General features: G+C 53.5%; 1 protein-coding gene across 4 annotated transcripts in view; it reads right to left on the minus strand.

Moving 5' to 3' along the window:
• FSTL4 (follistatin like 4) overlaps window positions 1-17,696 on the minus strand; it is a 432,333-nt gene that overhangs the window by 135,631 nt on the left and 279,006 nt on the right. For all 4 annotated transcript variants that reach the window (XM_024744975.1, XM_024744976.1, XM_024744973.1 and 1 more), the window contains exons 5-6: window positions 12,755-12,948; window positions 9,157-9,280 (exon numbers count right to left, since the gene is read on the minus strand). In XM_024744975.1, coding sequence (XP_024600743.1) covers window positions 9,157-9,280; window positions 12,755-12,948 — 318 coding nt within the window. The remainder of the gene's footprint in view (window positions 1-9,156; window positions 9,281-12,754; window positions 12,949-17,696) is intronic.

The raw sequence follows: 17,696 nt of genomic DNA on the forward strand, positions 1-17,696 counted from the left end.
TGCTTCTGCTTCGTCCCTTCTGCTGCTTCCTGTGTTCAGGTACTCTTGGTCACGTGGGCTCCGCCCATACATCCACCACCTACCATCTTCCCTCCCTTCAGTCCCAGGCCCAGCAGGAGGGCCTGGGCCCTGGGCCAGTGGGAGGCACCCTCAGCCTTCGGGGGCTGGAGAGTTGCTGAGTAATAGTCACGATAAGGTGAGGACCTGCGAGCCAGCAGGTGTGGCCGGTGCAGGGGACACCTGGATGGGTCACCAGGGTCTCCGACCAGCCCCTCACGTGCTGCCTGAATGCCTGTTTCAGGCAGGCAGCAGCAGCTTGGGCGTTCCTTGCCCTTCCCTTCTCCTCTCCCAGGAGAAGACAACTCCCTCCGCCTATCGAGGTCCGGTCTGCGCCCAGAGACTGGCTCTCCATCCACCTCCTGCCAGGGGCCACCCTGGTGCTGGGGCTTGCGAGTGCCCCCAGCCCCAAGAGTGGCCCATATGCTGCCCACCCTGTTGGTTGCTGTGCCCATGTAAGCAGAGCCCTTGCCCCGTCGCTCCCCAGCACTCTGTTCCTTGTCCGGCCCACAAGCTGGGCCTGCAGAGTGGTAGTGGCTGGGGAGGTCTTGCGCGGCGCTGTCACAGAGCCTGAAAGGAGGTGGCTAGAGATGAAGGAAAGACCACAAGGTACAGGACAGTGATTTATACTCCAAGTATCCTCCCCAGGGGCGCACAGCCCTGGGAGGGCTCACCTCTCAGGCACATACCAGGCAGGCCTTCTCCACGCCTCAGACCGCGGGGGTCTCAGGTGCCACAGAGCCCACACCACCCCCAGGCCACATCCACACTGACACCCGGGTGTTGCTGGTAGGACAAGGGGGCAGCGGGCTGGGGGGCACCCTGCCTTGCTTTCTGGGCTCTCGCCTGGAGCCTGAGAGGCAGCCTTGGCATCTGAGGAACCCCTTGGAGATCTGGGCTCTGGACAGCTCACTCATTCACATCCCAGCCTTCCCAGCACCTTATCCCCAGGGAGCAAGCTGGGAAATCAGTAATGTGACCTTCAGTGCTTAACTGCACGTTTAGGTCCTTGAAGTCCTCACAAAAGTTTTGCAAAAACAGTGAAATTTATGAGGACAATAAGGTACTATCCTGGTAAAAAGCTGACATTTAAATTGTTCTCATTTTATATCTTTGTAATGAAATTTTTTGTTTCCTCTGCAGCCATTTCTGAGTATTTACTAACATTTCTGTTCTATGCAAAACTTCAAGTCAGGCTGGCTGGGTGGCACATGAGCATAAGATCCACAGCCTGGCCTGGAGTGCCACCAGGAGTTCTTACCTCAGAACAGGGAGAAACAAGGTATCCAGCCACCCTGCCCCTGCCCCTCCCTCGAAGAGGAGGGTCTTAAAAAAAAAAATCACCAAAGCATCCTATTTTAATGAGTTTTCTTTGCAATTTGTATATAATAGATTTTCGATAACCTGTAACAAGTTCATTTTCTACTATTCAATTGCTCTGCACTGAGGCCATTGACAGCCTCCAGCTGGGATCTTTAAAAATGGAAAGTGCTTGAAAACTCAGTTCCAGACAATGCTAGAAAGTGGGACCAATAGTGCAGCTGTTAGCAGCAAACCACTGGAGATGGGAAAGAGGCCGTCTGGGTTTGAAAATTCCAAGGAGAAACTAGCAGAGGGCGAGTTGGCTGGTGAGCAGCAGTTCTGGCTCAGAACTGACCCCTCCATGGTGTGATGCCGGGCGAGACTGTGTCACCCCAGAGTCCTGATACATGCGTGGGGGGCCCCATTTTACCACCCTGGCTCCTCATGGGGGTAAGGCACTCATTGAACACCGCCCCTCCCCCCCTCCCCCATCACGGGCTGCCAATGGCTTTTCCTGCCCAGCTGGGGCTGAGGGGTGAGCACGCCCTCGGCTGTGTTTCCACTTTCACAGAGAAGGGAGGGCCTGGAAGGACAGAGTTCAGGCCCTGGAGCATCAGTTCCTTGGGACCTTAGACAACAGCCCTGCTCACTTTATCATCTTGACAGTCATCACTGGAGATCTGAAGCTAAAAGGGCTTCCAAGGCGAAGTCTGGCTTTCCCCGTGATGCTCAGTGCTTTCAATGAAGGGTCCTCCCCACTCCCCAGCAGCTCCTGCCAGGCCCGCCGGCCGGCTGGGGTAGGCCCCCGCAGATCCAAGCGAAGTCGGCCTTCTCCTGGCCCGGCCCCTCTGTCCGAGATCTGTCCTCTGGGGCCCCACTGGTCAGCCATCGTTCCTCGTGACAGCCTCCTGACTCACTCCAAGTCTTTTGCCCCATTTGGGACCAGACCCTCCCAGCATCTGTTCAGGACCCTTTCTCCTCGCCCTTTGCCTGATCATCCCCAGTTCTGTGTGCAGGCCTCCCTGCCAAGCCTGCACCCAGTTATTCTCCGTCCCAGCTCCTACTGTACTGGGTGGTTGTTCTGTTTCCCAACTACTACAAGCTCCCTGCAGGCAGGGCTTGGGGGTCTTGCTAATGCTGTGTCCCCTGCCTGGTGCTTGGGCTCTGGAAGTGTTGGCTGACCTAATGTTTTCCTCCTTCTAAGCTTCCTCATCTGTGTCTGCACCTTTCCTCATGTGTGCTCTCCCTGCCCTGGCCAGGCTCCCCTAAAGTGTTCTGGTCGCCCACTCGGCCCCTCACTCAGTGGACCCTGCACTCCACGTGCACCTGTGTGGAGAGAATGGGCCAGAAGCTCCCTGCCCAGATGCTCCCTCTTTTCAGAGCCTGGCCCACACCAGCACCAGGGCAGATGTGCCCAGTCTTCCTACGGTGCCCCAGTAACAGTGCTGCTGCCTTTTCTGGCGCTGGCCTGAGTCAGGGAGCTGGGGTCTCTGTGCTCAGTGGCTGTGGTCCAGAGGCTGGTCCTCCCAGCCTGCCAGGGCCCAGCTTGGGGGTCTCAAGCTGCCAGGGGCTCCAGTTTTCAGCAGGGCATGCTGTGTCCTCCTCCGTGGGTGCTGGCTTTGTGATGCGGCCTTAGGTGGGAGGGCGATGGCCGCAGGGGCCTGTGCCAGAGTCTAGGAGGAAGTGCAAACCCACATTCCATGCTAGTGAATTATTTTCCAAGGTGCACAGATTTGCACCAAGGTGGCAAAGCTGACCTGCTGGTGTGGGAGCGGGGCAGGAGCCGCGGGGCTGAGCCTGGACCGCTCACGGCCAGGGTCTGCTGCCTCTGCTGGGCATGTGGCTATGGGCTGAGGAGCGGCTCTGAGCATGATCCCTTGTCTGCACACATAGATGCTGGGAGTGGGGGTAATTAAGTAGCGGGCAGGTGACCTAATAGACTAACAGAACATGTGTCCCGAGGAGGCTGAACGGCCGGTCAGCGGCCCTGGGAGCAGGATGAGAGCTTTATGGGACAAGCAGCTTCTGTCTTCATTAAGGGAGCATTAGGCCCATGTGGGCATCAGGGGCTCACCTCACACCTCAGTCACTCATCCAGCAGATCAGGGGCGTCGGTGGAGGTGCCCTCTGGCCTGGTCTGGCCTGGCTGGTGCTCCCCTACCAGTGATCCCACCTGTGAGGCCCCAGCAAGCTGCTTCCTCCGCGCCCGCCCCCCTCCCCGTCCCGGAGACGTGCTAAGGCCCTCCGTGACCCTTGGTGACACTGTGCTTGGATGCCTCTGCTTGCCATGAGCACATGGTGAGCAAAACAGCCTCTGGCCTCTTGGAGCCTATGGACTAATACGGGCCAGATGACAATCGTGTGGCAGGGGCTGGGGACACACAGAAACCTTTATCATCACCATCATCACCTCCATCATTGACCTAGCTGGCTACTGATTACTTAGCACTTACCATATACAAGGTATCATTCTAATCACTTTACACGTATTACCTCATTTAGTGCTGAGTAACACTGTGTGGTGGTTAGTATACCCATTTTATAGCTAAGGCACTTGAAGCTCAGCTTAACCTCTGGTAAAGACCTGTCCAAGGTCACACAGCTAGTCAGTGGCAGAACAAGGATCTGAACAAGCTCTGACTCAGTCCACACTCAACCACCAGGCCACAGTCTTATTACTGTGTAGAGATGAACCCAGGGCTATTGGCACACAGAGGAAAGCGTGTGGGGCTTGGTAGAGGAGAGAAATTAAGGAAGACTTCCTGGAGGACGAGACCATTGAGCTGGGACTTGAAATTCAGGGAAACCCACGGTGGGGACAGTGAGATTCTCCTTAATGGAGAATGCTGATGAGCTGCAACCTGTGTTTAAATGCATGAAATGTTTCTGGAACCAGGCATTTGGGTTCTCCTATCTGCTGGCTGTGTGACTTTGGGTTAGCTACTTAACTTCTCTGAGTTTCAGTTTTTTCGTCTGTAAAATTGGGACATAATCACAGTGCTGACACATGATAAATGTCAGATATCATTTTATATGACTCAAGTAGTAAGAGCTCATTACTAACTAAAGCAATATTAACAAGCAAAAAAGCATTCAGATGGCACACTGACATTGGCTTCAGGGGCACTGAAGCTCACGTGGAAACTTTTTGGAGCCCCTCTCTCCACTGGAGGTGAGGAGAAAGTCCTTGGCAGGGGATAGTGAGACTCATAGCACCTTCTGATACCAGTTTCCAGTTCCTCCCTCCAGTGGCCACTCCAATTTAGCTGTTATATGCCCTTGAGCAAATGAGGGACCAAGAGAGGGAATCTGGTTTTTTTTTGCCCCTTGATTTGCAAGTCCTGCATGAGGCATCACACATGTTGGGGTTGGGGAGTCATCACACTCATGGTCTTAGCATCCGCCAACACCGACACCAGCGCACAGGTTACTCCTGCTCTCCAAACTCAAGAGACAAATGTTCTCAGATAAAACTTTTGATAAACCCCATGCTATCTGAAATGTTGCTATTCACTCTCCCAAACTAAGGAAACGAACAGAGTAGGATAAAGTGGTATCCTTACCAGCTGAATTTCCTGTCTGAACTCACGCTACATGGATAAAGAGCCGGACAGATTTGGGGGAGGGATGGTTGCCGTTGTTTTACCATCACAGGGTGGCTGTGAGGGCTGACTAAGATAATGTGTCTGGCATGGCGTCTGGCCTGGGCGGGCATTATTCATTCCAGAAGATAACGACGTGCGAGGTGAAGCCGTAACCATCCTTTCATTACGCAGAAACAATGGCAGAAAAACCACTGTAAATTCGCCAAGTGACCACCTCTGTTTTACAGAGTTGCCCTGATACAGAGGTATGGCAGTAATCAGATTAAATCATTGTTTTCCTTCCTGCTTGCCTGGAGCTGAGGGAGGGCATCTGACTCTCACACAATCAGCTCCCTGCAGTCCCCCTGACACGGGTATTCCTCCTGGACACTGTGCACCTGTGATCCCAGATGTTAACACGGGAAGCCCTTTATCCTGCACCGCGAGCTGTGCAAACCCTTCCTTGGCATGCAGCACATTGCTCTCATAGGAAAAGGACAAGTATCTTTCTAAAAAGCAGAAGGAACTTGTAATGAATTCAAAGTGAGAGAAAAATCCTCGTTTAACATGTTTTTCCCATGCTCCCAACCCAAGCACTCAGAAAAGTGCAAAAACATGCATTATGAGAAAGATTTTTAAGCGAGCAACTTTTAGATTTATTTATTGAGATGAACAGACAGGCTGGCATGCACCATGCTTACCAGCAATCCTGGGGCCTGGGTCTCTGTCTCATAGCAGGGATGGGAGGTTCTGGGGCTTGTTAGGGATGGGGAGGGAGGAGTGGGGAGGAAGGGTGGGGGACACGTGCGGAGGGGACACTGTGTCTTTAGTTCCGAGATCAGCCTGTGATTTGGAAAGCCAAAAGCAACCTGAAGAGAATGTTTGGATGATAAACAGAGAAAGAGAGGGAGGCCACCCTCCTATTCCACTGCCATCACTGTACAGAGACGGGTGATTTGCAGCCTTCCCACCTTCTGACAGAAAGAGGCTGACCTGACTTCCACGGCTAAGGGATCTGTCCTCTGCCCTCCTCGGGGGAGGGTCACCTGTTCTGCAAAGCCAGGAGGAAGGTGCAGCCCCATCATGAACCCGTTCAACTTAGTGCGGCAGCCAGCAGCCCTAGGATCCCTGGCATTGCCCTCAGCCATCCGTAGACAATGGCAAACACCTGCCCAGCCTGGGCTACGCCAGCTGCATGAGAAGACGCGATTTAGAAGATCCACCCGCAACACCAAAAACTCATAAGTACAACGCACTTCTCCAGGGAAAACTCCCCTAGACCCATCCCTTAATAGAGCGGCCGAGTCTGTGCCAGGAGTCACCCCACAGACCCTGCCCTGCCTGGTACTCAAGGATCCTGGCAAAATAGAGACTAAAAAATACAATTTTAAAGCCTCAACTTTTCCCAGCCTGTCAGCTGCAGTTCTGAAAATTAAACCCAAGATGTTGCTGCTGAAATGTTTCAGATATTACTTTCCGAGTTTTAGGGAGATTTCTTTAATGCCCATTGATTTCTGGTTAAAAAGTTGTACCTGTATGTCTCATTTCAATTTCCTATTTAACATTCACTGAACCATAAATCCATTCCCAGAGCAATGGGAATTTAGAGTTCTTGTGACTTTGAAAGACCATTGATCCTGTGTGCTCCGAGTGGCTGACTGTGAGGCCTCTATGGCAGGGTTAACTCATGCTGCAGCTTCCTTAACGGCCGCGAGTTTACGTTTTATTGCATATCTGTTATTTGGGTTGGGCTGTGATGAATGGTTTCGCTGCCCGGTTCAGAACAAGTCCAAGGCGACAGCAGAATCTAATTTGCTTTAAAAACGGTGATTATAAAGCTTTTCAAATAATAATCCAGGAATGAGGGAAACAGACAGCACATTGCTGTACATGGGACATATGGCTGGAGGTGAAGCAAGGACTTCCCTCCTTTTCCACAGGCAGCTCCGCTCATAATGACCTTCACTAGGGAGGCCAGGGAGGGCTTCTCTTTCATCAGGGGTAACAGGGATGCTGCCATTTCCTTGAAAGTAGAGCCATTAGCTCCTATTTGGTCCCAGACCAATTCCCATGGAGCGGGCTCATGCGCTAGAGGCTTCTGTGGCACCAGGTACCGGGACGGTGCCTAAGCACTGCCCTTCTCTGCCTAACGATGCCATCATGGGACATCTGAGTGTGATGCTCAGTGTATCCCCCAAGTCCTTGAAGTCCAGCCTTGGCCCCCAGCTCTTAAAAGGCACTGATCTTTTTCGTTACAGTTCCTTTTTCAGAGGGGCTTGAGCGCACAAGGCACTGTCTCAGAGCTGCCCCCAGAGAGTATGCTGCTGCTTCCCTGATGTGGAGGGCGGCTCACCCTGTCATCTGCCCTGACATCTACTCTCTTTCTGTTCACGTCCTGCGGGAATAGCATCATCAGGAGGGCTCCGTTTGGGGAAGCTGGATGGAGAGGAGCTTGCGGGAGGTGGATGCTGAGGACAGGAGGGGAGGGAGGGTCTCGTCCAGCGTGTGCGGGTCAGTGCCTAACAATGCGCTCTCCAGAGGGGAAAGAGCACCCTCGCCCTTTTGCAGCATTTGTGTAGGTGTAGATTTCTGTGCTGTAAACACTCCTACTACGGCTGATTTAAAGCTACCAACCATTTCACTGTTTGCCGTGCAAAAGTCCTGAAAAATCTAAGAATCGTCTCACGAGCTAGGTCTCTGGAGTTGCTGATACTTCCATACACTCTAAAATTTAGAGATTTATTTCATGGAATAAGCTCCTCAATCCACAAAGCAAACCCCTCCCACAGCAGATTGAGCCTGCAGTCATTCACACCTTATTATGAACCACCAGATGCAGATATGGGTTTTAGCCGTGGGCAGGAAGGAGGAGGTTGGGGAGCCACACCTAGTCACCGTATATCAAGCAGAGCCCGGGAACTGGGGGTTGGACTTTGGGCCTTGGTAACAGGGACGTCGTGGACTGGAAAGGCTCCGCCTGCAACAAGCTCAGGGACATTTCCCACAGGGAAGAATCACGCTCATTTTTCTCCTCTTAGGTCACATGAGTACCTCTTCTATCTGCCACAAGAGCTCTTCCCGCCAACAGATCACAAGGATTTTCAGGCCTTGTGAATGTTTGGAGTAACAACAGCACACAGAGATGTCCACGAAGCAGGAATACCTTCCTGGAAAATGGAACTCCAGGTACAGGCTGGGGCCGGGGCCGAGGATGCCAGGACCTGTGGCTCAGGGTACTCAGGGCACCCTGGGGATCTCATCCCTGCTCCCCCAGTTCCAGGGCCTGCAGTTTGGAGCCGCGAGCTTGCAGGTCACGTCCAAGGGCGCCTCACACAGGGCACACACATTACCTGCTTTAAGCAGAGCCTGAATGCTGTCTGTCGTAAAGGGACTTCAACTCTTTGGGGCCAAGAATGTCCCCTCTTGTCTCAGGTTAGGGCCCCCGCATCACCCTTCCCTCTCCTCTCCTAGTGAGCTTGTCTGCAGTTACCTGGGGCTCCTTCCTGCATCTCGCATCTCTTGGAAGCCCTGTTCCAGCCCCAGCTACGGCTGGCGTGAGGTCATGTCTTGGGGCAGCACCTCAGGGAGAAGACCTGTGTCCTTCAGCTGCCCTACCCACTTGCCATATGTACTAGCGACCCCACAGAGGGTCCACTCCGGGCACCTCCTCCGTTTTTAGGTAGCGCACCCCCTTGTCTCTTCTTTTCCGGGGATTCCCCTGCCTCTCATTAACCAGGACCCTTGCTCTTCATCATCCTCCACAGTGACTGTTCCCTCTCCTGCCTGGCCAAGCCTCCAGCACCCTCCTGCAGGGTTTACCCCCAGGTAGGGTTCCCTGATGGGGCCAGGCCGCTGCCTGGGGAGAACCCTAACATCTGCTCCCCCCATGTGCAGTCACAGAATCCCCTAGCGATGTGAGGCACTGCCCTCCTAACCATGCTCACGTCGCAGTCCCGGGTCCCTCAAACGATAGCAACAGCGTGAAGCAACTTTATCCAAAAGGAGCAGAGCGAGTCCCCCCGCCCCCCACAACCCCTACCGTCCTTACTCTTCCCTTAAAGCTCAGGCTTGTTGCAAAACAAATTCAACTGCTTTCACCTATAGAAGAAGCCAATCTTGGAAACAACCAAGGACAGACTCCAGGCCCCTGACACCATTTTGGTGCAGGAATGTCTGTTTGCCCACTGCGAGCCCCGACTGGGGCCTGACTTACGGAAGGCTGTGTAGAACTCATGGAGGGTCAGGAGGCCGTCTTTGTTGTCGTCATCAAATCGGAGGAGGTCGCCTGGTGAGCACCCCAGGAAGTCCTCTTCCAGGCCCTGCTCCTTCAGCATGTGCTGCGGGTGAGAAAGGGAGCAAGGCTAGAACCGGGAGTGAGCTCAGAGCTGTGGGCACTGCTGGAAAATGGCTCAGGCCAAGTGGGTGGGGCTGTGCTCACCAGCCTCTCTGTGTGTGTGTGTGTGTGTGTGTGTGTGTGTGTGTGTGTTCGTGTGGGGACTCCAGCAACAGCTCGGTGGGCCATGAGGAGCATCGAAATCTCTTTGGTCTTGTCTTGTTTGATTCTCTCATTTTATAGATGAGACAACTGAGGCTCAGAGAGGGAAGGGACTTTCCCAAGGTCACCCAGTGATTGGGGCTGACTCGGGATTAGCGTTCAGGTCTGTCTTCTCCCTGCCTGGGCAAACAGACCCCAGACAGTCTGAGGTGGGAAGGATCCTGTGGTCACCTGATCTACCCCTTCACATTGTAGATGGGGAAACAGGGAAGAGAAGGGGCCTGATCAGATAAGCCCAGCAAACAGTGGCCGAACTCAGTGGCTCCCAGCTATGTAGAGCTGGAAGGTCACTGCTCCATCAGTGTTCCCCTCCCCGCCTCCACCAGCCCACTCCAATCTCAGGGCAGCACATCCTAGCCACAGCACTCGCCCCGGGGAAGGGAAAACTGCCATTCTACTGGCCTAGGCTTGGGCCCCTGTCTCTGCCCTGTCTTGCCAGGAACACAAACCACTACCCTTAGGATTCTGTCGCGGGGACCACGGGGGAGCCCCTGTGAACTCCTCTCTGGATGTGGCCTGGGCCACAGGGCAGAGGTCTCCCCAGCATGACCAGTCACCTTTTGGCATGTGTGTCTGGAACTAGAGTCTTGCAAGGAAAATGCTCAGAAGGAAATCTCAGAAGAAAGAAAATGATTTTATTTTTGTGGGGAGAGGGGAACAGAGGCATTTCCTCTTTATTTAAGTCTCAGCTGGGCCTGCTAAGTTAAATGCAATTTAATGTGATAATGTTAAAAAAATGACCCTTCACCCAGCAAGTAAGAGTGTTCGATAAAAGGGCGATCAACCGTAATGCCCGAAATCAATCTTCCAAAGATGGAAATTTCCCTTTGTCTACTTCTGTATTGGAAGTTGATTAACTTTTCATAGGACTGACAAGTTTTTCCCTGACGCCGCTGATTCAGTGTCAAGGAAAGGCCCATTTTAGCTGGCCCCTGCTCGGCAGATTTATGAAATGTACTTTAAACACATTAAATTTTAAAGAGGAAATCATAGTCCAATTACCATGCTTGTTAATGGCTTCAGGTGCCTCGGGGCATGTCTCCGCCGGGTTAGAGCAATGCGCCCAGGAAGGTTCTGTTTACCTGGCAGCTACCGGGAGCCACGTGGGCCTGGGGCACCAAGAGCCCACAGCTGCCTCTGTTAAATAAGGAGAAAACGCCTGCCCTCCGGGCTCCCCGCACAGCCTGTATTGCGGGGAATCGAATCGCCAGATGGCTCTTCTCACAGGTAACCGTAACTAACAGGACCTGGGCTCTCCCCAGAGCGGCGTGGGTCACCTGTGGGTCCCTGGTCCCGCCCCTTGGGCTCTTAGCCATAGCTGGGGGCTGAGTGTTGCTGGAAGTGGCGACATGCAGGCTGGCATGTGCCTGGGAGGCCTCCCGGGGTGCGGGCCGTGGATGGACTTGCACATGCTGCCAGGTGTGGGTGAGCAGGGGCGGGTCTGCAAACGCCTTAGGATCTGTGTTTCCCAATACACTCCCTGGAAGCAGGCTCTGGACTGGCTGGACTTGAGAAGGGGACCCTGCGTGGGGAAGCGTCTGGATAATTGCTCTGTACTCAGATTTTATGGGCACCTGTCATCCCCACAGACTTGGAGAGGATCAGGTGGAGCCTGTGGTGGGAGCCCTCCCCACAGGGAGCCCCCTGTACCATGAGGAGAGCAGGCCCACTCACCGCCCCCCCCACCCCCCCAGCCCCCGGGTTTTGTCTTAGTTCACCATGTTCTAGGTATGCAAGTCTCTTGATTTCTTGGAGCTGCTTCCTCATCTAAAAATACTTGGGAAGGGAGCACCTACCACACTAGCACCTACCACACAGCAAAGGGTGGCTGAAAGGTTTAAGGAGGAAATAGTAACAATAATAAAGGTGATGATGACGAAGTGATGCTGACGGCTGTCACTTACGGAGAATGTGCTGCGTGCTGGGCACTGGGCTGAGGACTTCACGTCTTAGCTCATCTAACCTTCCTGGTGACCCTGCGACAGTCACAGACAAGAAACGAGGCACAGAGAGGCGAAGCTGTCTGCCGAGACCCACTAGGTCCCTGTAAATGCTGGAGCTGGACCTGAACTCAGGCAGTCTGACCGTGAAGTCTGCGTTCGTAGCTATTCTACCTCCGAGCGAGGAACACATCTGTGTTGGGCACATCACAAGTAAAGGGCCTTGCTTAGTGCCGAGCCCACAGTGGGTGCTCGGTAAATGTCAGGACCCTCCCTAGCCTGGTCCTTCCTGGTGACCTGGTCACAGCTTTGATGAGGTCATTGCTGTGCCTTGTGAAGGATTTCTTTAAAGTAGCATCAAAGGTGGGGACTCATCCTATTACCTGTCCTCTGGTGGGGGGCACTCTGTGGTCTCTGGGGCAGAGCTGCTAGGCCCTCCCACCCTTCCTGGGGAGGCTGACCTCGTCCTCCCTCCATATCTTTGGCCCTGGTGTGGCTCCAGGGCCCCAGGCCCTCAGAGACAGACAAGCAGAGTAGGAGCAGGAACTCAGGCCCTCGGGGCCACCCAGCGTGCCTTTCTGCCATCAGCACCCAACAGGCCCACCCTGCAGCTGGCCTGCCTGGTGCCCTAGGTTGCTCCTTCCTCGCTTCTGGTTGCTGCAGATGCTCCCGGCCCTTGTACCACCTTGTAGCTGGACAGAGGGACACGTGTGCTATGTCTGGGAGGGAGGCCCCATCCAAGTGTTTTCTCAAAGGGAAGAGCCGTGTTTGGGGGTGGCCACAGGGCTTCCCGCAAGCCAGCAGGCTGGGGTGCGGGCTACTGATTCCTGGATACCGCAAAGGGCGAGGTCCTAGCGGAGAGGACGTGGGGACACCCAGGTCACAGCTCCAGAAGTGTTTGGTGGGAACCAAACCTGCTTCCTTTGAACCTCTCTGCTGAGGCAAGCAAAGGACTCAGGAAGAAAAGACTTATTTCCTAATGAAAACCTCAGAGCCCAGCCGGTGTACAGTGTATGTTTCACCAGCTAGCTGAGAGTGCCTCAGAGCTTGTTTGTAAATATCGGCTGAAGGTGGCTGGTGGGAAGGAGACACTGACATCGTTCTGTCTGTCAGATATTCTCAAGAGGTGTTAAACACAAGCTCTCCGACTCCCGGGAGATGGCTTTCTCTTGCAGGAGCAAGGCCTCCTTGGCATCCCATTACAGAGACGGTTACAAATGACTCTCCCCATGTGGATCTCCCAGTTCTCTTCCTTCACACGCGGAATGGAAAACTGGATTCCTCCGTGATGCAATTTCACCGAATGCCGTACCCACCTGGGCCAGTTCAGAGTGGCTGAGGTGGCCGTCCCCGTCTACATCCACGTCCTTAAACAGAGATTCCACCAGGAGCCGCTTCTGGGAAGCAGGGTCTTGTCTGCTGTCCCCTTCATGGAGTGGCTGCAGGCGGGTCTGCAGCGCCAGGAGGGCCTTCTTCAGGCGGGCGTAGTCGGCCATGGTGCATGGGTTACCTGGAAGAGAAGATGGGGTTATTGCAGCCAGACTCCTCCCCTGGTCTCGAGAAGACCCCCATCCACCCCACCCATCGGCGGTTACTGGGCATTCACTATGTGCAGTGCAGGGTGTTACCGGAGTGCATGAGACCTATTCGTCTGTCTGTCCACCAGTCCATCCCATAAATATTTATGGAGCGGTGGATACATGCTACACATGATGCAAATGCTGGAAGGAGCCTGTTTGTTCATCTCGCAAATGTTTATTGAGCACCTACTACAGCCAGACACAGAGTGTGTTTGCCAGATGGAATGGGGAGATTCGTCCAGGGGAAGTCCCAGCACAGCCCCACAGCGGCTTTAGGAAAGCCGCCCCGATTCCATTTTGTAATAGCTCATCTTTGCCTTAATCCTACCTTAAAGGCTGCTTTGGAATCCTTGGTCTCATAGATTAGCGAGTTCCAGTTAAGAGGACTAATAAGCCCTGCTTAAGTTAATTAGGTACACTCCCAGGGCTGGATTACTTCAAAACGAACACGAGTACACAAGCCTACGACCAAGACACAAAAGGCAGCTTTTACAAAATTAAAACCAAAGCGCACAGCCCGTTGCTCTTAGGCCTTTTATCATGGCCATGCTTGGTCCACAGCATCCGAACCACACAGTGTTTTGGCAAATGAGGCCTGTGACATGACATAGTTTATCTCGCTGGCAACAGGCCATGAGGATGCTCCCCGCACAGGGCTGCACCGTGAGTGGAGGCTGCCGGTTGTCAGCGAGAGGGAGAGCCTCTCTGGCCCCACTTCCCCACCTCCCGGGATGGAATATGTACTCCAGCACCTGGCTTTGCTGAGCCCTGGAGCATGGGTGTGCACTCCTCCTCATCCAGTCCAGGGTGAAGCCAGTGCCCTGCTGGGAAGGGAGTGTCTGGGGCCTGGGGCTCGTCCCCTTAGTTCCAAGGCCAGTTTAGGGCACCAAGTCATAGCTCAGGGGTGCCGGAGCGCACTGGATCTGGAGTCCACCGGGTTTGAGTCCCAGTTCTGTGGCTGCCTGAGTGTGTACCTTGCACAAGGTGCCTCAGTGATTTCATCTGTGAAGCGGCGAGCGCAGTGCCTCCCACATAGGGCTGTTAGGAGGGTTAAATAAGATACGCACATAAAAGGCACGGCAGTGGTTTGGCACCAAGTAAGGGCTCATAAAATGATAGCTACTCTCCCCCTTGTCATTATTGGAACCACATTTGCCGAAGAGCAACAAACAGGGGAGCTGCCTGGTGGGGAGAGTGCTGGTGGGGAGGTCTGTCTGTTTCTCTCCCTGCCTCCCTAGACAAGCCTGGATGGTCCAATCACTTTCTTGTGCTTGTTTGTGTTTCTAGATTTTCTTCCAATTTGGGTCAATTGATTCTTGTCAGAAACAGATGCCTGTTACCATCTCCTCCTGCATATTTATTTAGAAAGAAATCAATTGCTGTGTTCAATATAATCAAATCTATTTGCTCTCTGGGAGTTTCTATGCTCTGACAAGAACAACTCACCCACCCCTCTTTGGCCTTGTAGGGTATCCATTCCTGGGAGCTCGTAGGGCCCCTGGTTGGCAAACCCGATTCTCAAGTCTGTACGGCGTTGAGAATTGTGGCCGTGTCCCACGACCACACACTCACGCCCAGGGGAAGACGTGGTGGCCTGCTGGGCTCTGCTTCCTGAGCCTGGACAAAGGTCAGTCTGGGGAAAGTAGAGGAAGAGCTCTGCTCAAATCCTGGCCTCCAGCCTCCAAGAGGGTGAAACTAGTCCTGGCAAATGGATAGAAGCTGGATGCGGTATCTGAGTGGAGAGAGAAGCTTTGGTGGAGACGGCAGTGGAAGTCTCTGTGGGGGGGATCTGCAGGGACCTGCACTGGAGGGCCTGGCAGGCTTTCCTGGGGACAGGCATTCATGCCCAGATGCTGGGAAGCTAGCGCACACAGCGGATGGCTATGGGGTTGATAGGAGGCTTGACTCAGAAATGCTAGCGTACAGCTAGCCTCCTAAAAAAACACACTACAGCAGGGCCACCTGAAGGATGGGCCAGGCCAGGTCAGGTGGGGAGAGATGTCTCATCCTTGCAGGTCCTCCCAACCCTCCAGTCTTCTTCAGAGACCCTGGTGGGGCACAGATCTCCTCTGAGCTGCCTGCTGCCCTAGGCCAGGGGTCCGAAGCTAGACAGCACCTCCCACTCTGGCAGGCCAGGGAAACCTTCAAGGTGGGTTCTGTCAGGTGGGCTGCAGCAACCTCCCCAGGCTCTTCCTCTCTTATCACATCCCTACAGTTCACTCTCAGTTCGCAGTGGCTTCTCCACCCTGGCAGCTGCCCAGCACATGACTCCTGGTCAGGAAGGTATGTACATGTCTAGAAATCAACTTGGGGGAAAGAGGTGGTTGCACCCAGTCTCCAGAGCCAGCTCCCTGAGCCCCTGGTCTGGCCTCCTGCTAGGGCTCATGCCAGCCATGCCCTCCCATCCTTTTACCAGCATTTACTCATAAACTCTGTGCCCGATGCTGGGCGGCACTTTGAGGATACGATGGAGCTTCCCATCCTGGGCATCAAGGGTGCCCGTGGAGGGAGAGCTAACGAGGCCAGGGTGAAGGAAGTCTCCCTAAGGACGGGACCTGCAGGATGAGGGATCTGTGGGCAAAGGAGGCAGAGGGAAGGGAATGCCAGATCACAGGGACTGCAGGTGCAGGAGCTGGCGGCACAGAGGAAGCTGGTATGGCTGAGCCGGAGTGATGCGGGGATGGGGGCACAGACAAGGCTGGAGGGAAGTGTGGAGCTGGCGTCGGATGCCAAGACCAGCAGATCACACTTTGCCAAACTTCCCGTGGCCTTCTTTCCTTTACTGAGGGCCTCACTGTGCCTGGATGCTGCTGGGCATGGGGGTCCTGAGATAAACTGAGCTGCTCCTGGAAGACGATTTGAAATCCTTCTTTATCCCAGGAGCACTTGCACTTTACATGAGTTTCAACCTGGAATAATTAAATCATTGGCCCAATGTTCCTGAGCTCCTCTAATATCCCTATAGCTCTGGGCGACCACGAGCACCAGAGGAAAGACACCCTACTGGTGTCACTTTAGATTCCAAAATTCAACCTCTTTCAAGACTTCTGATGCTTCATCTCCAGCAAGGACTGCCCTCTCAAAAGCCTTCCCTTTTGGTTTCCAGGATGAGTTTACCAAATCCCAGGTTTAGTTTTTTCATTCACAACCCCCCTGGTCACACTGTGGGGTCAGATGGAACAGCTCACCAGGGTGGAGCGTGGGTGTCTGTAAAGGTTCCCACCCTGCTGCCAGTTTTAAACCCCTGTCTTATTGTAAAAGAAACACACGTCCATCAAAACAACAACAACAACAAAACACTTGGAAAGTGCAGATAAGTATAAAGAAAGAAAATAAGTTACCCATAATCCCCTTCCCAGAGGCTGGCCAGAGGTGAAGCCAGGCCCTCTGCACAGGTGACCCTGACTGTGAGCCGTTTAAATTAGTGGAGCCCTGGCTGGCCTTGTGTGTTGCACGGGGCCTGAGGCCCGCCCCACAGAGCCCCTGTTTTCAGATCTTCCTCTTCCCTTACTCAATTTGGGCAAGAGCTTCAGTACCCAAGGGTTGGGTCTTTCTCAGTATCATGCGGGTCATCGCTGCCCGCCCACCCAGCAAGTCCACCGGGGACTTGAGGAGGTAGGGGTGTGGAGGGAGAAACAATCTTAATAGCACCTGCCACACGAATGTGCTGTGTGGGGTTGGCGTTTACTGCTCCCTCCAATGTTCTTTTATTTTTCTTTATGTAGCAGGTTTTTGTTAGTTATCTATTTTATGCACATCAGTGTATACATGTCAATCCCCATCTCTCGATTCATCCCACCACCACCCCCACACCGCTTTCCCCCCTTGGTGTCCATAAGTTTGTTCTCTATATCTGTGTCTCTATTTCTGCCTTGCAAACCAGTTCACCAAAAAAACCCCATTTTTCTAGGTTCCCCATATATGTGTTAATATACGATATTTGTTTTCTCTTTCTGACTTACTTCACTCTGTATGACTGTCTCTAGATCCATCCATGTCTCAGAAAATCTACAAACAATAAATGCTGGAGAGGGTGTGGAGAAAAGGGAACCCTCTTGCACTGTTGGTGGGAATGTAAATTGGTACAGCCACTACGGAGAACAGTATGGAGGTTCCTTAAAAAATGAAATATAGAATTACCATATGACCCAGCAATCCCACTACTGGGCATGTACCCAGAGAAAACTATAATTCAAAAGACACATGCACCCCAATGTTCATTGCAGCACTATTTACAACAGCCAGGTCATGGAAGCAACCTAAATGCCCATCGACAGACGAATGGATAAAGAAGATGTGGTACATATATACAATGGGATATTCCTCCAATGTTCTTTACCCAAACCTCTGCCCGGCTTACTCCTCACCGTATATTGGCCACTGCAGAAACATCACCCAATCTAAACTAGCACCCCCAGCTTCATAATTCTCTGTGCCCCACATGTCTGGGGTGGGCCTGGGTCCCGGGGACGGACCCTGCCCCTTTGGAGGGCAGGTCTCTGGAGGGGATACAGCAGAGGCTTGGGGACCACAACACCCCTCCCTGGTGCCCCCGCGGGGGCTGACCGTGATGATGGTGAGAATGGCCATGCCCAGCCTGTCCTGGGAGCCCTGAGCCTGGGCCTCCGTGGCCTAGCCTGCGGTACGGTCAACCTCCTCACTATTGATCCAGGGCGGG

Source organism: Neophocaena asiaeorientalis, unplaced genomic scaffold (genome assembly GCF_003031525.2).
Source record: "Neophocaena asiaeorientalis asiaeorientalis breed wild unplaced genomic scaffold, Neophocaena_asiaeorientalis_V1.1 scaffold235, whole genome shotgun sequence".
NCBI lineage: Eukaryota > Metazoa > Chordata > Mammalia > Artiodactyla > Phocoenidae > Neophocaena > Neophocaena asiaeorientalis.